The sequence below is a fragment of the Colletes gigas genome, unplaced genomic scaffold (genome assembly GCF_013123115.1).
Source record: "Colletes gigas isolate AHSC1104 unplaced genomic scaffold, ASM1312311v1 Colletes_gigas_Sc00016, whole genome shotgun sequence".
NCBI lineage: Eukaryota > Metazoa > Arthropoda > Insecta > Hymenoptera > Colletidae > Colletes > Colletes gigas.
In genome coordinates, this window is record NW_025106645.1 from 613,628 (window position 1) to 639,512 (window position 25,885).

Genomic DNA, 25,885 nt, shown 5'->3' on the forward strand with positions numbered 1-25,885 from the left:
AGGGGAGAACGAAAGCGAGAAGAAGAGAGCCGTCGAGAGGCCTCGACGCCGAGAAAACATCGACGCTGCATTTACGTAGGGAATATTCCTGGGTAACCGTGCATCTCTAGGAAGCGTATGCAGTCAGACGAAGGGCTGGAGGATCGAAGGGAGCGGTACGGTCGTAGGTGGGAGAAGAGGATACGAGAGAGGAGGGGTAGGTGGATACGATACCGGTCTACGGCAGCTTGCTGGCAGCTATATCAGGTTACGCTCTAGCGCCCATCCAGCCGTTCGACTCATCCAACGAACCAACCACCCCCGACTCCACTCTTTCACCGCCCGTGCTCTCTCATCCCTCCTGCGTCACACTTCCTCTCTCACTCTTTCTCTCTCGTTTTCTATTTACGCTCCTCTATCCGTCTGCTCCTCCTCGCTCTCGACCTTTTATGTCACCGAGGCTCGACATTATCGCGGAACACTGTACGCTACTAACACTGCCGACTACAGGATCCTTCAGCGTCGCGTTATAGACGATACACAGAGGCCGCCGCGCGGATTTCGTATCGGCGATATCATTCCTCACGCGATGGATCACTGCTCTTCTAGCGACGTCATTTTACGAACGGTTTTCTGTCTCTGGCCGGGCGGCCATTTTTTAATCGAAAAGATAAGCCCATTCTTTCACGCGACTTCTTCGTTTTCACAGTGTCTTGCCAAGAAATTCTACAAACGTTTAAAACGTCACTTGCAGAACAACATAATTAATTCAATTAGAAAATCTTAGCATCGTGTGAATCTTTATTTTATTTATTTATTTTTGTTATACGTGCAATTTATTATTACTACGTTTAAAGTATTGTATTATGTAAAGGACTATCCCTGCGTGATTACAAATAAATAATAACATTAATGGAATTTACAAATATATTTGTATCGAGTGAAATTCAATAAGACTGGGCCGACACTTGTCTGACCCGGATCGTGTTTTTCTACTTGCACCAATAAATTGTATAAGCGACCTTTAATTTCTATTTTTTTTTCCTTGTTTATTTTTTCAACATACAATGGCGGTTTTATGTCTCTATACGGTAGACATTTTTTAATTGAAAATGCAAATCAAACGTATGCAGTTCGACTCTATTGTACAATTCTTCCTTGTCGACATAATCTGCTGAATCGTATTACAATTGTTTCTGGTACCTTAAACGATCACATCGATGTTTTTTACCTATTTTCTAGAAACTTTTAAACATCAGTTGCAGAATATCACAATTAATTCGATTATAGAAGAATTTCAAAATCGTGTGAGAGGTCTACAATTTGTACTACTCTTTTTTTGTTATTTATTTTTTTTATACGTGCAATTTTTATTATTACGTTCAAAGTACTCACGCGTGGTTGCAAATAAATAATAAGACGAAAGGAATTTACAAATTTGTGTATATCAAGTGAAATTCAATATATTTGGGCCAACACACGCCTGACTATAATCGTGTTTTTCTACTTAAGATAGCCATTTATTAATCGAAAAGGTAAATCGAACGTGTGCTATATTCGTTATATTCTGTTATACAATTCTTCTTTGTTGAAATAATCTGATGAGTCGTGTTACAATAATTTTTGGCGCCCCAAACGACTACGTCGATAGTTTCTATCTATTTTCTACAAACTTTTAAACATCATATAGAAGCACTTTAGAATCGTGTGAGTGTATTACAATTTATGTTTCTCTTTTATCGTTATTTATTTTTTCTACGTATGTAATTTATTATTATTGTGTTTAAAGTATTGTTTATATAAAGGGATATACCTTCCCGGTTACAAATAAGTAATAATATTACTGAAAATTAAAAATTTGTTCGTATCGAGTGAAATTCAATACGGTTGGGCCGACATGCGTCTGACTATAATCGTGTTTTTCTACTTGCTCTTTCTATTTGATTTTCACGGAAACGAAGCCTCGCACGTAAAAATTTTATTCCACATTTTCGACTTATCTTTTCACGTACAGTCACCCCCTTTGAAGTAATATCAAATTGCACCAATCACAAAAAGTTAGAAACAAACATTTCTAAGAATAGTGTCCGTTTATAATCAATCGATAGTTTTTCACAATTTCCCGACTAACCGTGCCGAGTATCTCTCTCTCGAAAATTTAACCCATCTTCCTCGTAAATAATAAATATGTTTATTCGTTCATTTTACTATCTATAACAATCATAAAGTCAATGTTTGTCTCATCTAAAAATACTTCATCAAAATGATGTATTCTTTCCTGCAAGGCCTCAAGTCTCTGTAATAAAACAAATTACAATCTACCGTATATACAAGTAACATATAAAAAAGGATAATTCAAAATTTCCAAAGATACAAAAAATTCTGGACTCTCGAAGAATCAATATCGAAGTACAGTCGCGACGAAATCTATATTTTTGGCTCCCAGAGGTCACAAAATTTATATCCATCGGGCGAAATTTCAATTCCGCGACATTACGTAGATGCAAAATTCGGGGGGAAAGTTCGGCGAATCGTTTGCCCCGAAAGCAGATAATTTAAACGTTACACGGAAGATTCCGTGGACCCAAGAAAACGTCGGTGAAATGAAAATTCATAGCGCGGAGTTTGAGGCGTGCTCGTTCCCGAAGTTCGGAATTGGCCTCCCTTGATTTCTTCGTCCAGCGAGTTATTACCCCGCAATTTTGATAAAACGTGGAACTTCCATCCACCGTCGTTGCCCGGGCTGATAATCCCGAACCGCAGAGGAGCACGTGGCGGCGAGCGTCGCAAAGTCAGCGAACAAATTGACATTCGAAGGCTCGACTACTCGACCCGTGGATGGAGACGGTGAATATCTGCTCCGTGAACGATCACCAGCTGCCACGGGATCGCCTGGTTGCTTTCCCTACCCCTCCCCCAAACCCTTTCTAGGCATCGTCCTTCCTTCTCTTTCGCCGACTCGTTTCCGTCGCGGTAATCACGGAAACGAGATTTGAAATTCGAGTTCCCGCTAATGGCCGGTGACACCCGTCCACGCGGTTCGCTCGGTAATCGGATCGACGTGGCTCGTTCGGAACCCGTTTCTCCATTTGCATTCGTTTTTCTAGCGTCGAGCAGCGTCGTCCCGCCGTCGTCGGAGCCCTAGATCCCGCGACAGGAAACGAAACAAGGTCCCGCCGGAAACCTCTCTTCCTTTACTGGAATCGAGCACGATTCTTTTTACCGCCGTTCGCTCTATTTTTAATTTCGCCTCCCGCGACTCCGTTGCGTTCGGTGTTTTCAGGCCACACTCATTTTAGCCCCGTGGATCAGCCACGAGCCATTTATAACATATGGAAATTGGTAATACTTCATAAGCAATATTCATAAACTTAATAAATTATCATAAACAAACGTATCTGTATCTCGTTTTCGTGCAAATTATTGCGCACGATTTCCGTTTCGAGGGAAAGATCATTTTCTAAAACGGGACAGACGTAATAGCCAAAATATGCTGACATACTTTCTTAAAATCGAATGAGAATAAATGTAACGATAAATTTACTGGGCTTTATATTCTGGAGCAATTACCTCTCTTCGTTTTATCGACAACTTAACGGTATTAATGACATCAGGCAGATTATCGATAATTATTTAACCATCGAATGTCGAAACGCTAGTAATTAATAACTTATCGATTATCGTTAGCAGCGTCTCCAATTCAGCCATTAAGGGGGAAAACCACTGTGACGGATTGAAAGAATCGAAACTTTTTTTTATCTCTTTTCAATGCTTGGGTTTTTAAGAATGACACCCTAAAATATCTCTTTACTTCGGGGCATTCATTTGAAACTCTTTTATTATTTCTACTGCGGTGAAGGTTTCATATGAATGAGAAATGTTTTTGTCGAGATAACTATTCGAATCAAGAATATTCAGTGAATGAAAAGTATCAATGCACGACTAAAATGGTCCAACTGGCAATTTATTTAGCCGCAATCTTAATTATCAATTTTTACCTGTTCTTTTAGTACCGGTTGTAGAAAAATGTATTCTAATTAGGAATCTTTTTCATTCTTTTGACATAGACAAACAGAATGGCTGGAGGCTCTGTACTGCCACTAATTTTGACTATTTTTAATAAATATACATATATGAGAAACACTGATGCAAAACCTTGCATAGCTTCTTTATTAAAAAATACCAAAGAAAACGTAAAAAAACGCGTTTTACAATAAAAGACCCCCTGAAGTATTTCTTAATATTACCTTTACAGCATTTTTATATTCCCACGATGGGAAATCTTTGTAATAAAAATGTATGTAATGTCCAAGAATAAATGGCAAATGATTTTCTAGCAAGACTTAAAGTATCATGCATGATTCTCTTCGTGACGAGCGCTTGCACTCGTTGTTTGTCTAATTTATACCCAAAAAATGGTTGTGTCCTTTGGACGTTCGTGCAATGAATTCGATCTCGGCGAAATCCTAACAAAATGAGTACATTAGCGAGATTGGTTCGTTCCCTTTTCTTTGTATTTCCGTTGATTAATCCACGGAGAGGTCGAAGGGTGGGATCGTAGAATAAATTAATGCATTAATTAATTAGAAGGTGCAGAGACGAATATCTACTGCGACGATCGTACCCCTGACACGACTGACGGACGCGCCATGCAGCTGTCCGGGGGGTTACGAAATTGTGCTGGCCTGGGTGAATCTGTCCGCGAATCGTGGGATGATTTCTAGTTTCAGGGTATGCCACCTGTCTTCTCTAACGAGTCGTGCGGGCGTTCATTCTCGCGCGACAACACACGCGGTGGTTTCTACAATTAATCATTAACCCCTTACCTCGAACGAGACTTTCTACCCATCGTAGAACAGCAACAAATTCATCCCTCGGCCGTGAAACATTTAATTCAAACATTGCCAAGGGAGAAAAATTATTCTCTAAGAAATATTTTCTAGACATATAAAAGTCTATTTAAAATTTATTTCAACCCTCTGAAAACTGTTTTTATCGTCTGTAACCGTTATCTTTCAGTTTGTTTAAAGACTAAAAAATATTTTCGACTACTTTCATGCAAGCAATCGCCACTTTACAGCCCCGCCAGCGTATATTCGCTCGTATGGAAGGTTCGGATAAAACTTTCACCGCGCTTAAGAGGTTAATTCGAGTACCCTTCGGGGTGAATATCCTTCGTGACAGAGTGTCATTCAACGCTGAAACGCAAATATACATCGAATCTTTCGTTCTACGAATCGATCAACCTTCGCGTCTAAAGCTACAGAGTATCGAGCATAGAATCACTGTAACGCTTCCCGCGCTCGCAACCAGATGGACACGCGCGACCTGTACCTTTCTCGCAAGTACTCGACCGACCACTTATTCCTATTCAGGATGTCCAAATAGATTAAAACCTAACTTGTACTGTGCGTATACTGAGATCAAACGGATGAAAAAGTTCATAACAAACGTTTTACTGAAAAGAAATAAACGTTCAATGATTTACGGGCAAAATTCGTCTTATAGAATTGTATACGTATTATTAATTCTCAATAATATGTCCTAACCTACGATAAAATACGATAAAACAGATCAAATGCATTTAACTATTAAATGAAATACAGATGGTATATTTGAAAGAGTTCGACAATCGCTAATGCACACTTACAGAGGGAGGAATGTTCGAACGTATAACAAACCCCGGATCCAGTTGTGAATTTTTCGCTCGAAAAGATCCAATTAAAAAAGTATATATACACAGGAGTATCGTTCGCCGTACCTGCGGGAAAATGCGATTTCATTTCGAGCGCGTTTGTTGCAAAGTTATTGCAACCGCCCCACCGTGACTGGCATTTCGGAAAACACCCTGTATACATCGACGAGTTCGAGTGTGCGTCACATGGAACGAACGCGGTCGCCCCGTGGCCGCCACGCGTGATGAGGAACGAACGGAATCATAAATGTCCGATCTCTGCTGCGGGGTGACACGGTTGCGGGAACACAAGCGAGTCATGACGCTGCGAGAAGGTATAGGGTCGACGGGAGGGCCGCGGGAACGAAAAGGGAGGCCGGGTTCAGCACAGCGGAGAAATTTATGCCGTCCCCGTGATGGGATTTGACGGCGTAGACGTGGATTTTCAACGTCGAATCGCCACCCGGAAATGCACCCGGCCGGCCATTGTTTCGCTCGTCGTCCCGTGATTCCCCGAACCTGACGTTCCTCTTTACGGAAAAGAACGTCTTCTTCTGCACGCTCGCGGAATTTACACGGCGATTGTTAAGGAACAAAAGGCCCCGAGATTATAGTTAAAACGGTCTGCTTCCGGAAAAAATCGTTTTTATACAAACTCTTAAGTACATCGATATTTCAAGAAAAAGTATACCTTATGAGTGTACTTTATTAATATATTTTTTCCTCGGATACATTAGGTATTAATATACTTACTCGAGGAAAAAGTATACCTTCAGTATTGATGGAAGAATACCTTGAGTATTAATATACGTAAAAGTATAACTTCAGTATTAATACAAGAATACTAGAAGCATTTATATAGTTCAGTATTAATATACATAAAAGTATAGCTTCTGTATTAGTAGGAGAATACCTTCAGAAAAAGTATATCTTCGGTATTAATACAAGAATATTTCAAGCATTACTATAGTTTAGTAAATATTCAGTATTAATATACTTAAGGTATTCTTCTATATAGTATTAAGGTATTCTTCAATACAGTATTAACCATTAAAAAGTACCAAAACTTTAGACGCGTGCAGTTTTGAAACTACTCATGTTTTTTGCACAATTAGTTGGAAGTGGTAAATCTTCCCCTTTAAAATGGTTTTTGGTTTATGTCGATCCGAATTGTGGTTTTCGAGGTATCGTAATTTATGTAAAGGGATAATTTTTATAATTTGACTATCTCTGTCTGCATCAGACTCGTCGCGTCGGACCTCTTTTTCGCGAGTGAGTCGAGACAGTCGTCACTGTTTACTGTTTACGCGTGCGAGGTCAATGAACTCGCGTCAATGAAACGTAAACAAATGCTCGATTTGAAACTAAAATCCTCATATCTCCGGAATTAATTATGCTGTCGACTTGAATGAACGCTCATTTTAAAGGGCATTTTATCCTCTATCCAATGAATATATCAACTATTATAATTTATGGCATCTTCTATGTTTATTTTGATATTTGTTGTCATAGGAAACCGTTCGTGTTATATTACGAGACGGAATCCGTTAACGGTTCGGCTTTACACACGGCGTGCAATCGCCCTTTTTTGTTTCGGTGATCGCTGATTGTTACTCGAACCGTTCTTTAGTCGAGCACCGCGCCGTGCGTTCGTCAGATCGTCGCGAGTTCTCGTACAGACGCGACTGTCGCAGAACGTAATGTATTTCGCCTTTTTATAATAAAGTTTTCTTCTGGTTTTTGTTATCTATGGCTATACTGTCGACCACTGTGCATCTTCTATTGCTATCCTATTAACAATAATATCTATTTCAACGCTATATACCTAAAGAAGTTTCAGCAATTCCTATTGATCGTACGACTGGTGTGCGATATAACTGGATCATAAATTGTTTATTTAATTGAAAATGAATTTAAATTTGTACACGGGATGTTTGCATAATCACTATGTCATTTTTTTCGTAAATAATTGTTTTGTTCTGACCCATACGGGATAGGCCAGATCCTATTTGCTAATCAAGACACCTCCCATAATAGAATTTTTGTATCTAAACAACGACCGAACAGGACGAGCTCAGCTTATATGTCCGCACTGAACATTTTGTGTTGACTCGATTCATGTCTATATATTCGAATTGTTAATAAATTATTGTGTTGGCAAATAAGTGTTGTTTTCTTTTCTATTTGCTAAATATAAACTATAAACTATAACTCCTTCCAAGATATCCTGCTGTACTCACTTAACACACTCTTGGACCGACCATTCAGTATCCTCGCTTCTTCCACCAAGCAAACCGTGTCACACGTTAATAGAAACAAATTTCATATTATTTCTGGTTTAGATTCATATCATAAGCGTTTTCCACGTTTGCTAGGATGATAGCTGTGACAACGCTATAGGGTTGTACGTCGATCCAGCTACTTTAAGTTTCACGGTCCGCCACCCCGGGCGTTCTTCGTCCTCTGGTCGCCCTAACCGAATATGCATCCGCGTCCATCAAGCGTACAGAGAGATAGCGTTAACAAGCTGTATATAAGCGATGGACTCAGCGAGTGATTTGACCGGGCGACATCAAAGAGGCTCCCGTGTTTCCTGCTCCCGAAGTCCATCGGGACATCGGAGCTCTCGAGTCATGGCTCGTATCGTGGCCACGAGCTCCGGAGGGCACAACGACGACAACATAACCGGTTTCGATGGGCGAAAGGAGGCCATCGGAAGGTTTCATCGATGCTGGGGGAGAGGGGCAACGTTTCTGACCGCCAATCAGTCCGGTGGGCCCGATGATCCGTGTTCCCGTTGCCGCGTCAGTGAAAATCGCTAGCAATCCAGCATGGACGATTCAAAGGGGAAACTTTCCAAGTTTGCGGTTATTGCGACCGGATCGATCGATCGGTAACAGCGTATAGCTTATGGATAGTAAGCCGTGCAACACTCACCGGCAAAGCTACTTCTCTTACACTCTTATCCCTCGAGCACCGAATTCGCTGCGTTGTACGTATCTATCTCTCTTTGCCCGAAGGGACAATGGAACCAGCGTTCCCGAGGGAATATCAGAGGATAGGAGTAGCGCTTCCTACAGCACAGCCGGCGATGTAGCCAACCCGCCCATTGGCCAGCGGTGAGAGAGCACTTCCTGTTAGCCTCGACCCTCGTCCGCAACCAGCCGCAGGCCGCAAGCCTCGACTCCTGCGAGCCGTAACCTCTAACCTCACGCTGTTCGGCCTGACCTCCTGCCGACAGCGTAATTGTTTAGAAACCCCTTGATCTGTAATTTCAGCGCCCGGCCTCCTCTCTACACGAAACATCGTTAACACGGCTTCCCCTCTCTCTTTCACTCGGTTCGTCCCTTTCCCTCTTACTCCCACGCACACACGTTCCCTGTCTCTCCGCGTCCATCCCCCTTTCTTGCCCTCCGACGGACTCGGATGCTTTACCCTGCTTCGTCTTACTTTCTATCCGTCTTTCTCTATTCGCCGCCAGTCGATATTCCGCGCATGCACGTCGTACCTTATGCGGTTGCACCGCAAACGACCACGGGCGCAAAGTTTGTGTACGCCGTTCGAGGAGAACGGGGTGGAAAACCAATGAGTCGTCACGCGAAAGGTCGCGCTTAATTGTGTGTCCCCTCGGTCAGCAGAATTTTGCTCGCGTTACCCGGTGATTACCGTCGGATGGGGTCGCTGTCATTCCAACTGTATTTTGTTAGGACTGCATCCGACTGTTCGAACGATCAAACACCCTCTTGAAACTAACGTAACTTTTACTTTTTATCCCCCCCCCCCCTTTCCCCTCCTCTCAAAAATGCTGGTTTCGTTTCAGTTTCACTTTGTTGTTTATCTGCGATCGGAAATTAAATTTAAATGTTTACGGGCGTCTCTTATCCCCTCCCTCAAACCTTTCGTCGTTGATCATTTTACGAGTATAGAGATTGGAACGATAGACATTAGGAATAAAATGAAACGAAAATAAAATTTAAGTAACTAAATTCCGTATGAATTATTTTACGAGATTGGACGTAGCAAAGTTTTACGACGGTTCCTGCGTCCAAAGTCTATTAAACGAATTCTTCTCTAAGCCCGACAGCTTCGCAGATACCAATAATTACTGGACTACGGCACATACATCCCATCGGCCACGAGTTTCGCGATAATTTACATATTCATGGAACTTCAGTACTCCCGGCGAGTTTCTTTATTGTTTTACTTGGGGGAGAGAAACATAGAAGAAAACTAATAGAGCGAACGCACAAAGTACGGTAAACAGTAATAAAAGTTAAGAATGGGTATTCCAGCGAGGATAATATAAAGAGTCTGTCAGAACGGAATAACTAATACATCATAACTATGTAAATAACATCAGAGTCTGTAATTTACATAGTTATGGGCGTATCAGTTATTTCATTGTAATAACGCACCCGCCTCGTTCTCGTTCCAGTACCCGTCCTTACCTCCTACAACTGTCTCCGATACTCCAGATACTCTGTCTATTAGCTTTTTAATCACGATCCAATGCATAACTACAGAATTTAATGCGAGAAGGTAATTCTGTGTGCTGGTAAATGGTAATTACGGCTCTTTATACGTTGGACTACGAAATGTAACAATGGAAGAGGCTGCCTCGAACACGAACGGCAATACACTGGGTGCCCTGGGTGTTAATCGATCAATGACACAAAAGCTGTCATAATTATTAATGATTTTGCGAAGTGTGGATTTTACGTTCCAACTCGAAGTACTTTAATAACTCAATATTTCTCGTTCGATAGGCAAATACGATCGCGTTCAACTGCAGAAATTCCATTTTCATATAGAAAAGACTTCGAGAGTGATTCTTTCTGTATCGAAGGATACAATTTTCACCAAAATGATTTTATTTTAGGCCCTTCACTCTTGTTCCTCCCTTGGGACGTTTCTTTCAAACTCTATGTCACAGGATCGTTGGAAATACCTTTGAACCTCGATCAAATGTAGTTTCTTCGAAGTCAAAATTCTTTACCACATCGGTAAAATATGATGGAATCAAAAAAATGGAAAACCCCCTGGTCAAGGTAAATTTCTAGCACTATTTTCTAACCGATTTGCAGGACACTGAATTTCCTAACGCCGAATTATTTTCGTAAATTTTCCCAAGAGCTCTACTTACGATTTCCTCCAGCTTCGAACAGCCTTTCCTCGCGGTGCAGGCCAGCGCAACGATCACGCCGCCGCAGAACATCAGCAGGAGGAACACCGCCAATTTCCATCCGTGATCTCTCTGAGGGATGAGCTTCTTGGCGGTTGGCAGCCTGGCAACCTCCGTGGTGGAAACGCCGAGACGGGATGCCTTCACCAGGACCGTCCTCAGCCTCCTTGTCGCTTTTTCGCACGCCATTTTCGTCGGGTTGCTCTTGGAGGCCGACCTCGACTTTACGTGCACGTGATCCATCCTAGTGGGGGGACCCTAATCGAGCGTCGCTTCCGATAAAACGAAAGCAACGCGTAAGGGCATAACAACAGCCCCGAGGATCGACAGTCTATAGTTTCACGGACGATCGTTCGCCTCTTCGTTTCCGTCGGAAAGGTCTGATATCGCGTGTGAACTTTACGGGGAACGTTTCTTCGCGACGAATGCAGTCCAGAATGTTCACGATATTATACGCGTTTCGTCCGCCATTTTCTCCAGCGGTCACCAATACATTTATACGCGAAACGTCAGGACGAGAGAAAAGAAAAGGAATGGTTTCGAATGCGACCGACGGAGACGAAGAGAATCCTGATGAATTCCACGCACTCGACACTTGGTCCTTTCGATTATCACTAAGTCCACGATGTCTCTGTTTGATCACCTTTCGACCGATCGCTCCGTCTATTCATACGTTGTTTCAAGTCTAGCATAAGTTGAGGCGACGTTGAGACTACCATGAAAAGGCTCCTCGGAAGATTCTTCAGCTCAACAGCAGCGACATGCTCGTTCCTCGAACTCCAATAGTGATCCGTGAGAAGCGGCGCCCGTGGTTTTTCATATTTCTTTTCGCGAATTTCTCAGCAAAAATTCACCGTCTTTTTCGCGTGTTCGATGATCGCATTCGCTTAACGTTTGTACGTGCTTTCGTGTCGAGGATAGTTCGTTTAATTCTTTGTGGCGGTTCTTGCTTCGCGGGGCGATAGTCCAGCGGTATCGTTCGCATCAACGCTGTTGCTGTTTCTTTCCTGAACCACCTGGAAATAAAAGCGTCCGTCAGAACATCGTAGTCGCGTGGGATCGTGAAACGCTCGTTCGACGACGAAACACCGCGCGAAGCTTAATTGTCGAAACCACCCGATCGTTCCTAGCAATCGCAAGCCCGACCGACGACGAACGTCGGTTTATTGCCTCGCATTCCGCGCGGGATTGTTCGCCGCGGGCTCCGGAATCGTCTCGTGGCAAACACCGAGCCCGTAAGAATAGCGCGGGACGAATGGAGTTTCTCGAATCTTGGACGAATTTCACGTTAGGTGCGAACTGGTTGAAGAAAGTTGTTCAGGAATTTCAGGGAATTGCAAATACCGGTCGATTTTACGAAGTTGCGTGAAGAGAATAAAATAGAAAATTATATTTGTTTTTAAAAAAAATCTGGATCCCTTTATTTGCTCAATTAATTTAACCCTTAAGTGGATTATTGGGGCCGCTGCAGCCCTCCACAAATTTAGACTAATTATTCTTTAATATATGTCAATGTAATTATTTGAAAATTTATATAATCTTCTATTAGTCTATTATTTTTTAAATACTAAATTAAATATTGAGATCTGAGAGAAAGTTTCTTTGCTCCCCCTTTTTTATTTCACCCATATTGATCGGGATTTTTTTTTAAATTCATCACAACATTGTGAGAACGATTAAGTCTACGTGCAGTTTCACGTATTTTTACATTTCTTTTGTGAAAAGCTAAAATTTTGCCTTTTTTTTTACTCACTTAAATAACTTCCTCATGGTATTATTAATCAAATTAATGTTATCACACTTTCAACACGCTAGACAAATCAAAACTGACGAAATATCGAAATAAACAACATTCGAGTGCTTGGTTCTATAGGTATGAAACACTAACGAATCAGTTATCTGTAGATCATTTTTTTAGAATAAATATTATTCAACTATTTCTAAGGAAATACAGATTGCTAACGTGATCTCAAATATAGTATATTCCGTTTCTTCACATTTAAAAAAAAAATACATATAAAATTGATAATTTTAAGGTGGTTTTATAGTTATGGCACACAATGTATATACACTTCTCTACTGACCATTCAAACGATTGTTTTAAATACCTTCTGCAACGTTAGTTAAGATAAATGGAACTAATAATAATATATTACTCCAACACCTTTCCGCCCTATATTTTTTGACGTAGGAAGAATAAAATAACACTTTGTTCATCTCCTTTCAATGTTTGGTGTCTTAGAAACGACTCTCTAAAATATTAAAGTAAAATTCGCAAAGTTACGAGACGATATCTCTCGCGCTCGTCACCAGAGGGCTACGCTCGACGCGTACCTTTCCCGCAAGTGCTCGACCGCCCACAGAACTAATCCAATTTAACCACAAATATATTATCAGAATGATATAAATACAATGGTGCAAAATACCTCGAAGAAACGAAAGAAGCCCAGAAACGTCCCTTGCGCCAGGACAGAGTCAAAAAATTGTAACTTCTCGTTCCGGGGAACTTCCTAAACTATTAATACGAGAGGCACAGCAATATCTCAACCGTATTAAACACACTAGGCTTATCGTTACAACTTGAACCCTTTAGGCTCGCCCCATTATAAACCAAATTGAGCGCAAACCCCTCCTACCATTACACTGAATCACCATTGTCGGCATCGAAGGCCAGTATTTTAGAAGACAGCCACGATGCTACACCTTGTCCCGTTTAATTACACGACCCCATACTGGTTGTCGCTGGCACGAAATCGTTTCCCGGGGCACGATATATGGCGGTACTAGCAAGGGATGAAATTAATCGGGGTCGATGGAACTGTGTCGAACGTGTATCGTTCTTTGTGGTAAAAGTTTCTCGTTGCAACCGTAAGTTCCGTCGATACGTACGCCGGGGGGATCTTATTTCTGTCGATTTCAAAACCTCCTTGGAATCATCGACGGGCGATGGATTTTTAGTGCATTAAAGATGGAAGCAATATCGGGGATTGGATTATCGTTGGACGGGGGCGATATTACGAGGAAAATACTCGTGAGGAACGAACGGGGGCTCGTCGCAGGACCGTGTCCGAGGATTAAGCAAGAATTACCTTGGAATCCGGCTCTCGAATTCCGGCGCACTTAATCCTGTTTCTGTCGGTCTACGTACACGCACAACTTGAACGCCATTTTCTTTTACCCGTAATTCTTCCGTGGTTAATCTTAAATCCTCTGTTAATTGCGTTACCGCGAGGGCGGAGTGGAGGGGAACTTCGAGAGGCACCGAGCGTTGTCCGTGCTAATGTTTGCGCGGTATTAACACCCGGAACTACTGTATTTACGACTACCGACAGAGAATTCTCTCGTCAGCAACAAGTCTGCCGTCTCCACTGCGTTCCCGAGCAAAAATACATCGCAACCGTGGATACAGTTTCTCTAATTGGCAATTCGAAACAGCTAAACAACAAAATGGTACCACGCTGACGGAGTAATCAAAATACACAGATGTGGGGGTAAACGGTGCGTAGGAATCGAGGAAAAGGGATACCGATGTTCGAGTAAACGAGTATAAAAAATTTGGGGAACTGGATGTAAGTCTATTTCTATACATAGACATACGTAAGATTGTATCCTAATTTAGGGGGGAAGACTCAAATAACAAGTGAAACCAATCGATTTTTTTTTTTTGCATAAAACAATGGGTTTACATCTCAAGAATGTTATGTAAAAATTTTTAAGTGACATTCCTAGTCGTTCTTGAAAAAAACCAAGCAGGAGCTAATAGGTGGTGAGAGTGGCGTGTTGCTGAGGCCGTGGGAAATGAAAAAAGATATCGACACCCTCTTCCTTTCCCCCCGAACGTACACAAACATTTATTGTCTATTTATTGAGATCTATCCAGAAGAGATCTGCTCGAAAGATGTTTAGGTGGTCACATGCGAAACACAAACGAAAGTTTTAATGCTACATTAAATATAAAAAATAATTGAAATTACTATAAATCTAAATAGGATAGTTCAATGAAACATTGTGGGTACACTAGTTCCCAATTGTCTAAAAACAAAGTTTCGATTTCATGGACGATTTTAGTTTGCTCTAATAATTTGTTAAAACTGTAATGGCCGTCCTTAATTGTAAAAAAAATGTTGAAATTTTAATTTTCTTTCGGTTGAAGTGTTCCCAACAGACTGTGGGAGAATCCAGAGGTTGCCATGGACGAGCTGATCCCGCGCAAATGAAATTATGACGATCCATTGTTCCCGATACGGTCGTCGGGGATAAAAACGTTATCGCCCGGACGCATGCGTACGGAATTTTCCCATGGAGTCTGTTCGTATCTAAATCACTTGGCGCTAACGATAATCTCGATCCAAGAACGTAAGCTTAATCGCGCTGAGCTAATTCTCGCTCGAAACTCCCCAGACTGCAATAGTCGTAACATTCGCATGAAAGCCCGCGTATGAGAACGTGCCAAGAAAGCTCACCGTTTTCAGAGCTCGTACTCGCTCGGAACTTCAAAGTACTTTCCTTTTAATCGCGAATGTATGTAACTTCGGGTTAAAAGCATGTTAAAGGCTCAGCCAATCCACGGGACTCGCTTTTCGTGCCCTCTCCGCCAGATTCCAGGATCACGAACCATCCCCTTGTCCCCTCACCCCTCTCAGACACTGGCCAATTAGCGCGATCTAACGCAGACACGACACTTCCAATTGGAATAGTACTACGAACGCGTTTGCTAATTTATTTATAGGTTATCCGAATCGTACAAGCGACACGATTGGAAATAATTGGAACAAGGCGGTGTTTCGAATCGTTTTTGACTAGAAAATCTCACCAATCGATTGGTAATACCGTTACGGGGATGTAATATTTAGCATAGAAATTTTACGAATAAAATATGGAGGTACAATAAACATTCAATCAATTAATCACGATTTACTACTCTTATTCTTCGTTCAATTATTTTTATTTCAAATAGTGTATCAATTTTTCTGGAAGTTATAAAACTAGAATTTGTTTCTATTCATTCAACGTTCCGAAAACTCCAATGTTTACACGCGAAATTCAAATTTTCAGCAAAATTGGAAGAAGCATGACAAGAGTCAGCACAGACGTTGAAATAATTAATATACAATGTTCCAAAAGCTTCCTACTAAATGTTTTTATTATTATGTATATATCTATTAATATACTTTGTTTAAAAATGTCAATTTCCGATCGAAATTAATCTGAAAATATTTATCAACATTAGTGTTATTTTCACTCAAGTAGAAACCACTGTGAACAATATTTTTCTGAGACTCAAATGGATAGATTTCTGTTAATATTTGGCTTCTTTTCTATTTTCCACTATATATTTTCGTCGTAAATAAATACTACTCTAGTTTGTTAGAACTCGTGAGTCGCATCATAAATTCTAATACAAAATTCGTTAATTGATTGGCACCGGGTTACGATCGAAGCGCATCGAGGAATTCATCCGTGTTGTTAACAAGATCGTCGGTCTACGTTCGACGTAATTCAATTCCAAGGTGCTCGTTTCGAGGGAAAATCGACCCCCCACCCCCTCCGGGATCCCTTGGACCGTCGACGAAAGCTAACTAAACCTGAATAGGTGCTTTTTGCCGGCGGTATTAGCCGTCGATGTTGACCGTCGTGGGGTTGTACGATCGTGACTCCTGGGGATCAGCTCGTATTTTCCAGCAGAAGGATCGGTGCACCTTTATTGGATAAAACTCGATGAAGAACTACGATGCCAAAGTCATCGACCGGACACCCGGTAGCCCCCTCCCCCACCTCGAAGAAAATGAGATACCTTAATAAGACGCCCGTCGTCCCTGGATGTAATTACGCGTTCCAAGTTCCACACTATTTTCATGCTACGAGTAATTAGAATACCGATAGCCTCCGCGAACGTACTTTCTGCCCTTGCGCCGTTCTCCTCTTTTTACTTTCGGCCAAGAATGCGTACCGGGAATCACCGAGCGCGCAACTTCGACAACAGAAAACGCGAACGCTTCCCGAGGAATCGGAAGCTGCCATTCTATTGGCGATGGGGTGCAAAGAATTTTTCCAACAAACTCCCCAAAGGTTTTTGTTATCGGGCGGGGAAATATTACTTCACGGAAATATTATATTAGGTCGAGTAATTGTACTCTAGTACCGAACACTTAAAATTTTTTAAAAATCATTTATAATATATTATGCCTTCTACATTGGTTTATTTACAATTAAACAGTATTAGAAATCAATATTAAGCAACAAAACAAATAATATTATTATAATAGTTAATTGAAACTTTAGTTAATCTTTGGTATAGAATTTGAACAGATCATTAGGTGTCCCCTTGTACCAGACATAGCAAAAGTTCTCGATTAAAATCTTTAATCTCTCATCATCGAACGTTGTTGCTCGACCTTCGTATGCTTTCTAAATATTTTTGACAGTGTCTATAATATGCATTACCTTTTTTAAATTTAAGTGCAAATGGATCTCGTTCACACTCGTTTTTAAATTTCTTCTTGAACGCACGTTGTAGACAAAGTAAGTGAAAGGATGACATTACTTATGTTCAATTAGAACCGAAGGTGGACAGGATTATGGAAACTCGGATTGCGAATACGTAGACGATATTCACTCTTTATTGCGGATCTATATAAAAGAACGTACCGTTGCCGAATTTTACCAACGACTAACTACACACCTCGACGCCTCACACACACACAAACACACTCGAGGCATTCGTTTCCGTGGCCGCGTAAACAACTATGTCCTCTCACACGCTAACCCTACAGCGTTCGAAATTGAAGAAGACGCACGAATTGACAACTTATGAGAAGACCTAGTATAAACCGCGAATCAGACCTGGACTATTAATTCGACAATTAGTTCTCGAAGTAAATTTAATTAACGTAAGATTACTGTAAATATATTCGTGAATTTTACTAATTTCCAACCGTGCCCATCCTACAGTGAAAAATAAAATAAAAGTAGCTTTGTATGGGATTAAATCAGATATGACAAAATATGGATAATGGGTGTGTGACTTTTCAGCCACGAGAGGTGAAAACGTACGGCGTGGAGTCGGCGGGAATTTTTCATTAACCCTGAAAAAGTGCAAGGGATAACGTTGCGATCCAAACGAATGAGAGATAATTAATCAACGAGTTCGTGTACATACAAGGGTGCAACGTTGGCGACAGCGGCCCATTGGTGGTTAATGTACTGTTAAAACGTGTAACATTGGGTAACGTAACGGTTCGGTCGTGTTTACAAATTTCCTCGGCGAGGGGGAAACGCATGAGCGAAATCAAGCTATTTCCTCACTTTTCACGATACCCACGTCCGAAAAATTGATTCTTTGGTCAACGTTTCTTGCTCCGATCTTTGACGATGCAATTTGTAATTTTGAGTCTTCGTAATTTAGTACGGAAGCAATTCTGACACTTATTTATTTGCAAAATTATTCTTCGAAAATTTTCAGCACCAAGTACCAACTCGCGGCGGAGAAAATATATTTGTTATCAAGTAAACTGTAAACGTGGTCACATGATAACTTCACTAATTGTTTAAAAGTCCGTTTTGCAATAGAAAATTCTGAAAAAATTCAAAAATGTGTACACCTTCTGGTAGAATGTCCATGATTTTTTTCAAAATTTTCTATTCGATGCAACAAAAAGAATGGAGGTCAAACTGAAAACTACGTTTTGCTTTGTAACTACCCTAGTAGTGAGAGCAGTGGGTTAATAAAAATCATGGGTATTCTGTACCCGAGGACGTACACGTTTTTGAACTTTTTCAGAATTTTTTGGCTGCAAAACGGAATTTTATTGCAGTTATCAAGTAAAGTATAAACATGGCTATTTGATAACTTCAATATAATTTTTAATTGTTTAGAAGTCCATTGTGCAGTCGAAAATTCTGAAAAAATTCAGAAACGTATACGCCTTCTGGTAGAATGTCCATGATTTTATTTCAGGATTTTCTATTGGATACAACAAAAGGAATGGAGGTCAAACTGAAAACTACGTTTTGTCCTGTAACTATTCCAATAGTAGTAAACCAGTGTAACGGATTGAAAAAATCGAAATTGATTTTTATCTCTTTTCAATGCTTGGCGGTTTAAGAATGACCCCCTAAAATATTATAGTAAAATTCACAAGAATGACAAAGTTACGACGTGGTGTTAAAAGAAATATTGATTTTGTCACAGTTTCTTGAGATTTTTCCTTCAAAGTTACACCATTTTATAATAAATAATTATTTTTAAAAATCCGTACGTGCAACTGAATCTACTGTCTTATAGTTTAAGACAATTACATGATTTCTTGTTTCACAACTTGCAGTGAAAAAATTTTTGGTGATTTCTCACTCTGGTTCCTATTATGGCTATAATAATTAATATTTTTTTATGAAATTTTTAGAAGAAGTAGTTCAAGAAATGTACTTCTGGAAACATTAAACATTTATCAGAAAAAATTTCATGGTTACGCCCAAAAAATTAGTTTCCCCCCTCAAGGGGCCTATCCATCAATACATCCAAAGTTCAATTTTCTGATTTGGTGACACTTTTTCTCTTTAATTTAAAAAAAATTATCATTCCCCATTAACTTATTTCGGTGATTAAAGTGGTACTCGTTACATTTACCTGTTAAAAACGAATGCTCCTTATACTTACTTTAAGAGAATCGTAACTTATGCAGGGAAAAATTTTAATGGGAGATTCTAGAGGCCAAAATAAGACGAAAATCAAAGACACTAATTTGTTTATTGAAGCTTCGTTAAAAAGTTATAGAAACATTTCCGGCCACACAGTATATTTTCGGAAAAGAATTCTTTTCTTGAAAGTACGTAGGATTTCGGGGGTATGTGTATTCGCCAAAAATGATTGTAACTGGCCTCTGCAACCGAAAATAATTTTTCCAGAACGATTTAAAACTTTTCATTTTCGCCGAAAAATTTAGAAAATTCGTTTCTCATTTTTAATAAATTTATTTGATGTCCTACAGAAATTTTGTTTAGGACTTTTTTGTTGATATCCATGAGTTCTACTTCAGAAAAGAGTTTCATTTAAATATATTCACTATTGTAAGAGTAATGGCTGTTTGAAAATTGGACCATTTTTATGGGGTTTTTCTCATTTTGCGGGGTCAAGGATCACCTTTTCGAATATTTTTGGAATCTCTACATATTCTTCACTAAAATACGCATCGTTTGCATTTTGAAACATTAAAATCGTCCAATTCGTTCAGTAGTTATGATGTTTTGAAGATTTACATGTAATTTCGGGCAAACATTTCTAGCCAGAAATTATATTTTCGGTGAGGAATTTTTTCTTCGAAAGTGCGTAGGATTTCGGGGTTATGTCTACTAACCAAAAACGATTGCAATTGATCCCTACAACCGAAAATAATTTTTCGAAAATAATTTTTTAATTTAATTTCTTAAGGGGCCTTTCTACCTTGTGGGATTACAAAAATCGATATTTTTTTTTTGCATTTTCCTTTAGTATGTAGTCTCGAAAATATGTCTACCAAATATTAAATTGAAATTCGGAAAACTAACGAAGTTATAGCCTGTTGAAATGTACCGCGCGCAGGTATAACAACTGGACATGAAACTTTAAAGCTGTTTTTCTCGAAACTACATTTTTCGGCACTGCGTGCGTGATAACTAAAAAACTATTCAAGATATCAACATCAAATTTATAAAGTATCTTCAGAACTGGTCTCCCTATAGCATGAACTAGGATAATTGCGATATATGCAATACTTTTTCTTTTATTAACAAAAAAGCAACCAAATATATGAAAATATTCAGTATTTTTTCGTAAAATAGCTGCCATTTTGCCATTTTTTGTTTTTTTGAAAAGATCCTAGTTCATGCTATAACCACACTCATCTATATTAAGAATATCGTTGGTTTTAGGATTTCGAATAACTTGTTCGCAAGATATCACGTACGCAGTCGGGTGCCGTTCGTAAAAACTGTTATTTGATGATCAACAAAAACAGCGTAATCAATAGATATTATGCGTTGCAAAAATTCGTAAATATAGCTAAATATATAATAAATGTATCTACAAAATCCGGAATTAATCGCTCTTTAATAATCCGCAAAAAAAAATCACAAAGAAACACGTATTTTTCATGCCTACAAGGTAGAATGGCCCCTTAATAACTTTTTAACGAAGTCTCAATCAACAAATTGATATTGTTAATTTTCGTTTTATTTTGGCCTCTAGAATTTCCCATTAAAATTTTTCCCAGGGGTGACCGAACAACCTGTACAGTCTCGGAAATCTTCGATCGCGTAGCTCAACGTTTTCGCAAACTCCAATCCGCGGATTGATAAAATAAACTCTGTAAAAACTTTCCTTGTTCACCGCGGTGGATCTCGTCTTCCGGAGCCAAGAACAGATTCCCTCTTTCGTTCCCTCTATCACGGTCGCAATCACGATCGCGCATAATACTGTGGCAATCACATTTAAAAGTAAAACCGTAGAAAAATACGACCGAGATAAAGTACACCTCTCCGCGCGACACGAATCCGAAAGATTCGCTCTAACCCGGCGCTCCGCGCTTCGTTACGCAGTCATAAAGGGAGAAATACGAAACCGCCATTACGTAAAATTTTATACCGCCTCTTACTTATCCGTAAAACGATTCCCAACCGCGTTCAAGGAGCAATACCCGTGATTCCTTTCGCTCGCGCCGGTTGCTGCCTTCTTCTTCCATCTCCTCCCCTCCCGTCTAGTTCGTCATTTATTCAGTCTCGTTCTAAGGAAGAAATCCTGAAACTTTCGAGAGCTTCGCGTCCGCCACACAATGGCCACGCGTGTGGAATACGTTCGCACACGAACACTGTGGGACACACCAGACCGTCCCGTATTTTTCCCCGGTGACAACTCCGAAGCCACCGGCGTCTTTATCCGATCGGACGACTCGAGTTTACCTCGCCTCGTAATTCCTAGCGAACCCTCGACCGTCCCAGCGCGTGCACTGGACCCTTAAGGTAAGCGTCCCAACGATCACCGACGCTTCTTCCAGCCGCGATGAATAAATAAAAATCGGAGATACTGCCCGCGTAATTTATCCGCGCACTATCGGCCTCCCCGATCCGAGGAGATCGAGTCTGTCCGACGTCTCGCTGGTGCATCCAGAATCGGAGAAAATGGCGGTCGTCGAAAGGAGGAAAAGATATTCGGGACCCGGAAATCATCCGGTGATTTTATCTGTCGTTTCGCCTTTCGCGTTCCTCTCTCTCTCTCTTCTGTTATTCTAGAAATTGTTATTATTGTTGCCTTTTCTACAAACTTATACGAGTAGAACAGACAGGTAAATACAAAATTAATCGATGTATGCATTGATTCTCCGCCATTCGTAGGCTAGCGATATGTTAAAAGGATCTATCAGTGAAAATGGTACAATTTAATAATTTTCAAAATCAAATTTGTTGCTCGACTTGAAAAGTTCGTTAAAAATAATCTAAGTAAGACGAAGTAGGATATACCTGTAGTTACATTAATGATTCTTAAAATGAACCCCAGACGTGATGCACCTTGATATTCTTTACAAAAAAGTATTGAGCTATTCATGTTAAAAAAGATAATTAGTTTAGATGTTTCAATTTTAATGTTACAGTAATGATTCGTAAAATGAACATACGTGATTCATGAATAGAACATCTATATCCTTTTTAACTAGAGGATTCCCCTTGGTGCCAGAGAAGCATGAAAGACATTTTATATACGAAAGATGAATATGTCAACCACGGGCGATGTTCATTTTAAGAATCAGCATTGCTTAAAGAATACCGGAGGCATTCCATCTATTCCAGAACCTCTCGATACATTCTTTTTAAGCATCCTGATGATAAAAATTTAGTTTCATTTTGCTTTGTATACGAATGGTGTGACGATTATTTCCAAAACTGGTGATGTACAGTCCCTGGCCATCGAATTAGAACCACGTACGAAAATTTTACTTTTATGCCTATAACAGTGTGTCATATATGGAAAATTGTCTTAGGTCATTTAAATTATTACTAAATACGTTAATAATGATGTTTACATAACAATTGATTTGTTACTATCGTGGTAATAATCAAATTGTGTGCGTTTACGTTAGACTCAAGTGTCGATAACGCGTGAGGTCAGATTTGGAGAATTCAAGATTTGTTTGTATATACATGATGAGAATGTGTTGCACATATGGATGAGAGATCTTTAAAAGTTCAAATGACGAAGAAGAGAATCAGTTGTGACTGAATCGTTGAAGCGTTCATAATAAGTCAGCGTTAAGAGTTTTAGTAAGTGCATTTTATGAAATATGGGAAAACGACAGGACATTACTAGTGAGAAAAGGGCCTATATATGTGGTCTTCTGAAAAGTGGCAACCTTTTGCAGCGACAAATTGCGAAAAATGCTAATATTTCGCATCAAACAGTGATGTGAATCGCCAAATGCATGAAGGAGAATGGGCCGCAGTTTTCAAACAAACGGTCATCCTGTCGCGGTAAACGAAAAACCACACCGAGAACAGACCGAAAAATTATAAAAACTGCACTAGAAAACCGTCACGCGACTACAAGAGTACTGGTGCAACGTCTTAAGAACGATGGAGTGGATATATCTGAGAGAACATTCAGAAGACGTTTATACGAAGACAATATCAGATGAAGACGACCAGTAAAAAGACCGAAATGAATGCCCAAAATGAGAAAATCTCGATTGGGATGGGCAAAGGCTCATTCCAATCTTAGCATAGCAGATTGGGAAAAGGTAATTTAAGAAAATCATTTTACGATTCTAACTATATTTTCAAATTTTTACAATTTCTTCATATTTATTAGGTCATCTTCAGTTACGGAAACAGCTAAATTTGTCCGAAGAAGGTCACATGAGCAATTCCATCAAGATTGTGTGGTGCAATCGGTAAAACATCCACAAGCAGTGATGATATGGTCCTGTATAACAATTGAAGGACCAGGCCCACTTTATTTTGTTAATGGAACTATGAATGACAAACAGTACGAAGATGTCATAGAGCCCCGATTGCTTCCATTTTACACATCTGTAGGATCACAATATACGTATATTCACGATGGAGCACCATGTCACAGAGCCAAATCCGTTAAAACCTTGCTTTCATAAAAAAATATCCCTTTGCTTCCATGGCCAGGCAATTCTCCCGACATGAATGCTATAGAAGATGTCTGGAACCTACTTAAAAGAATAGTTTATGAATCTCCAAGCACCACATTACCACAGTTGAAAACAAAAATTACAGATACATGGGAAAATAATGAAGACATAAAGCATATGATCAAGCAATGTATACGGAGCATGCCGGAAAGGATACAAGCTGTCATCAAAGCAAAGGGTGGAAATACAAGATATTAACGTGTGTTAACAATATTATGTACAGTAGTTAATAAATTATATCATTACAATTTCAAAAAGCCTTTTAATTTTACGGAAAACGCGAAAAATGCTTAAAATTTGTAGTGGTCCTAATTCGATGGCCAGGGACTGTACATATAATTAATTTAGTGAATATAGAGGCCTAAAGGGGAAAAGTTCGCGGAGGTGGAGGGTGTCGAGCAATTTATGTGGATTTAACGGGGAATTAAGTTTGAAAATAGAGATCGAAACAGTGGAGGGGGGATAAAGAGAAATTTGTCCAGTATCACGTGGCCCCATTGATATACGTCGTCCCGTTACTGCCGCGGTCACGGGACTTGGAGGGCTTAATGTGATTTACAATAGGGACAGAAGTTCGTCGCGATGGACCCCGTATGCTTCGAAAGCCCCGGAGAATTATTGGATACGTGACGTCGCGGACTGCCTTGGAGCATTCTCGACGCTGAAAGTGGCGGGAATCGATAAGACGCCATATGCCGCGAGATAACGTATGCCCGCCGCGTCGGTTGTATCGTAATCAAATATTTCGCCACCCCGTACCCGCTGTACCAACCCCCGTGTCGAACCCGTCGGCGAATTCGTGTACACGCTCTGGACACACGCGAAGAATGCAACGCTTTCCGTCCCTGTTCGAGACACGTTTCGAAACCGAACGATGAGCAACCCTATCGAGCGTGCAACAAATATGCTTTGTCTCGGTAACGGACACGGATCTCGGGTTTCTACTATATCTCCCCCCGCAGAGAGAAAAAGAAACTACAGAATCTGAATTTCCAACGTTTCGTTTCGGAGCTTTGAAGGATTTTCTCGCTTTGGGGCTTCCGGTATTTATCATTGTTAGTATTGTTCATTTGTTCGAGGGGAAAAACCCTTCGATGCAAAAAGAAGCAACGTGCGAGGAGAAACAAAATAAGAATTGTACAAGAGAAAGTATTATCGCTTTTGAAAGCACAATACCCTGCAAGGGTAGTTTTAGACCTTTTAAGGTGCTTAAATTGTTCGATTATACCTGTTGTTGCGTGCACAGAGTTAATACACGGAGTTTACAGAATAAAATACTGTTTAATTTTGATTAACATTATAAGTTTAACATTTGAAATCCATTAAAGCAAGATCTTAGCGAGATTTTGTAATACATTCTATCTATGGGATGGACACACATTAGGATTCTTTTTAACAGTATTTAATAACGTATCAATTACTGTTTCAATGAGTAATATAGAAAATACTCTGGCTTCCAGGCAAACTGAACTGTAAACGAGAAATTTGATACGATCTGTTACCTTGTATTACTTTCAGCAAAGGCTGAATGAAAAGTTATGAATACGTTATAAGTGCAAAACAATGTTGATAAAACTGCACGAAAAATTTCAGTCGTTTGAAACTTTCAAGCTTTCTAGTTAAAAGGTTCTTTCTTCGTGTTTTTACTACAGAGGGCAGAAAACTTTTTAACGGATATTTCTAATAAGAATAAAATACTACGGGAAGCGGTCTTTTTACTCTCGCGTACACGGTATCTCGTAAATCGAGATACAGCCTCAAGCAGGAAGATTCTTCATCAAAAAGCAATGAATTTATCCGTTGTCAGCAACTAATTAATATATCTCCATACTTTAAACTTTAATTAATTATACGTTTCTCACAGAA

At 40.0% G+C, this 25,885-nt stretch overlaps 1 protein-coding gene across 1 annotated transcript in view; it reads right to left on the bottom strand.

Annotated features, from left to right (window-relative positions):
* LOC122400073 overlaps positions 1-11,857 on the bottom strand; it is a 52,602-nt gene extending 40,745 nt beyond the window's left edge. The window contains exon 1 of the mRNA XM_043401282.1: positions 10,797-11,857. Within this exon, the coding sequence (XP_043257217.1) occupies positions 10,797-11,078 (282 nt within the window). The 5' untranslated portion in view covers positions 11,079-11,857. The remainder of the gene's footprint in view (positions 1-10,796) is intronic.
* Between the last annotated feature and the right edge of the window lie 14,028 nt (positions 11,858-25,885).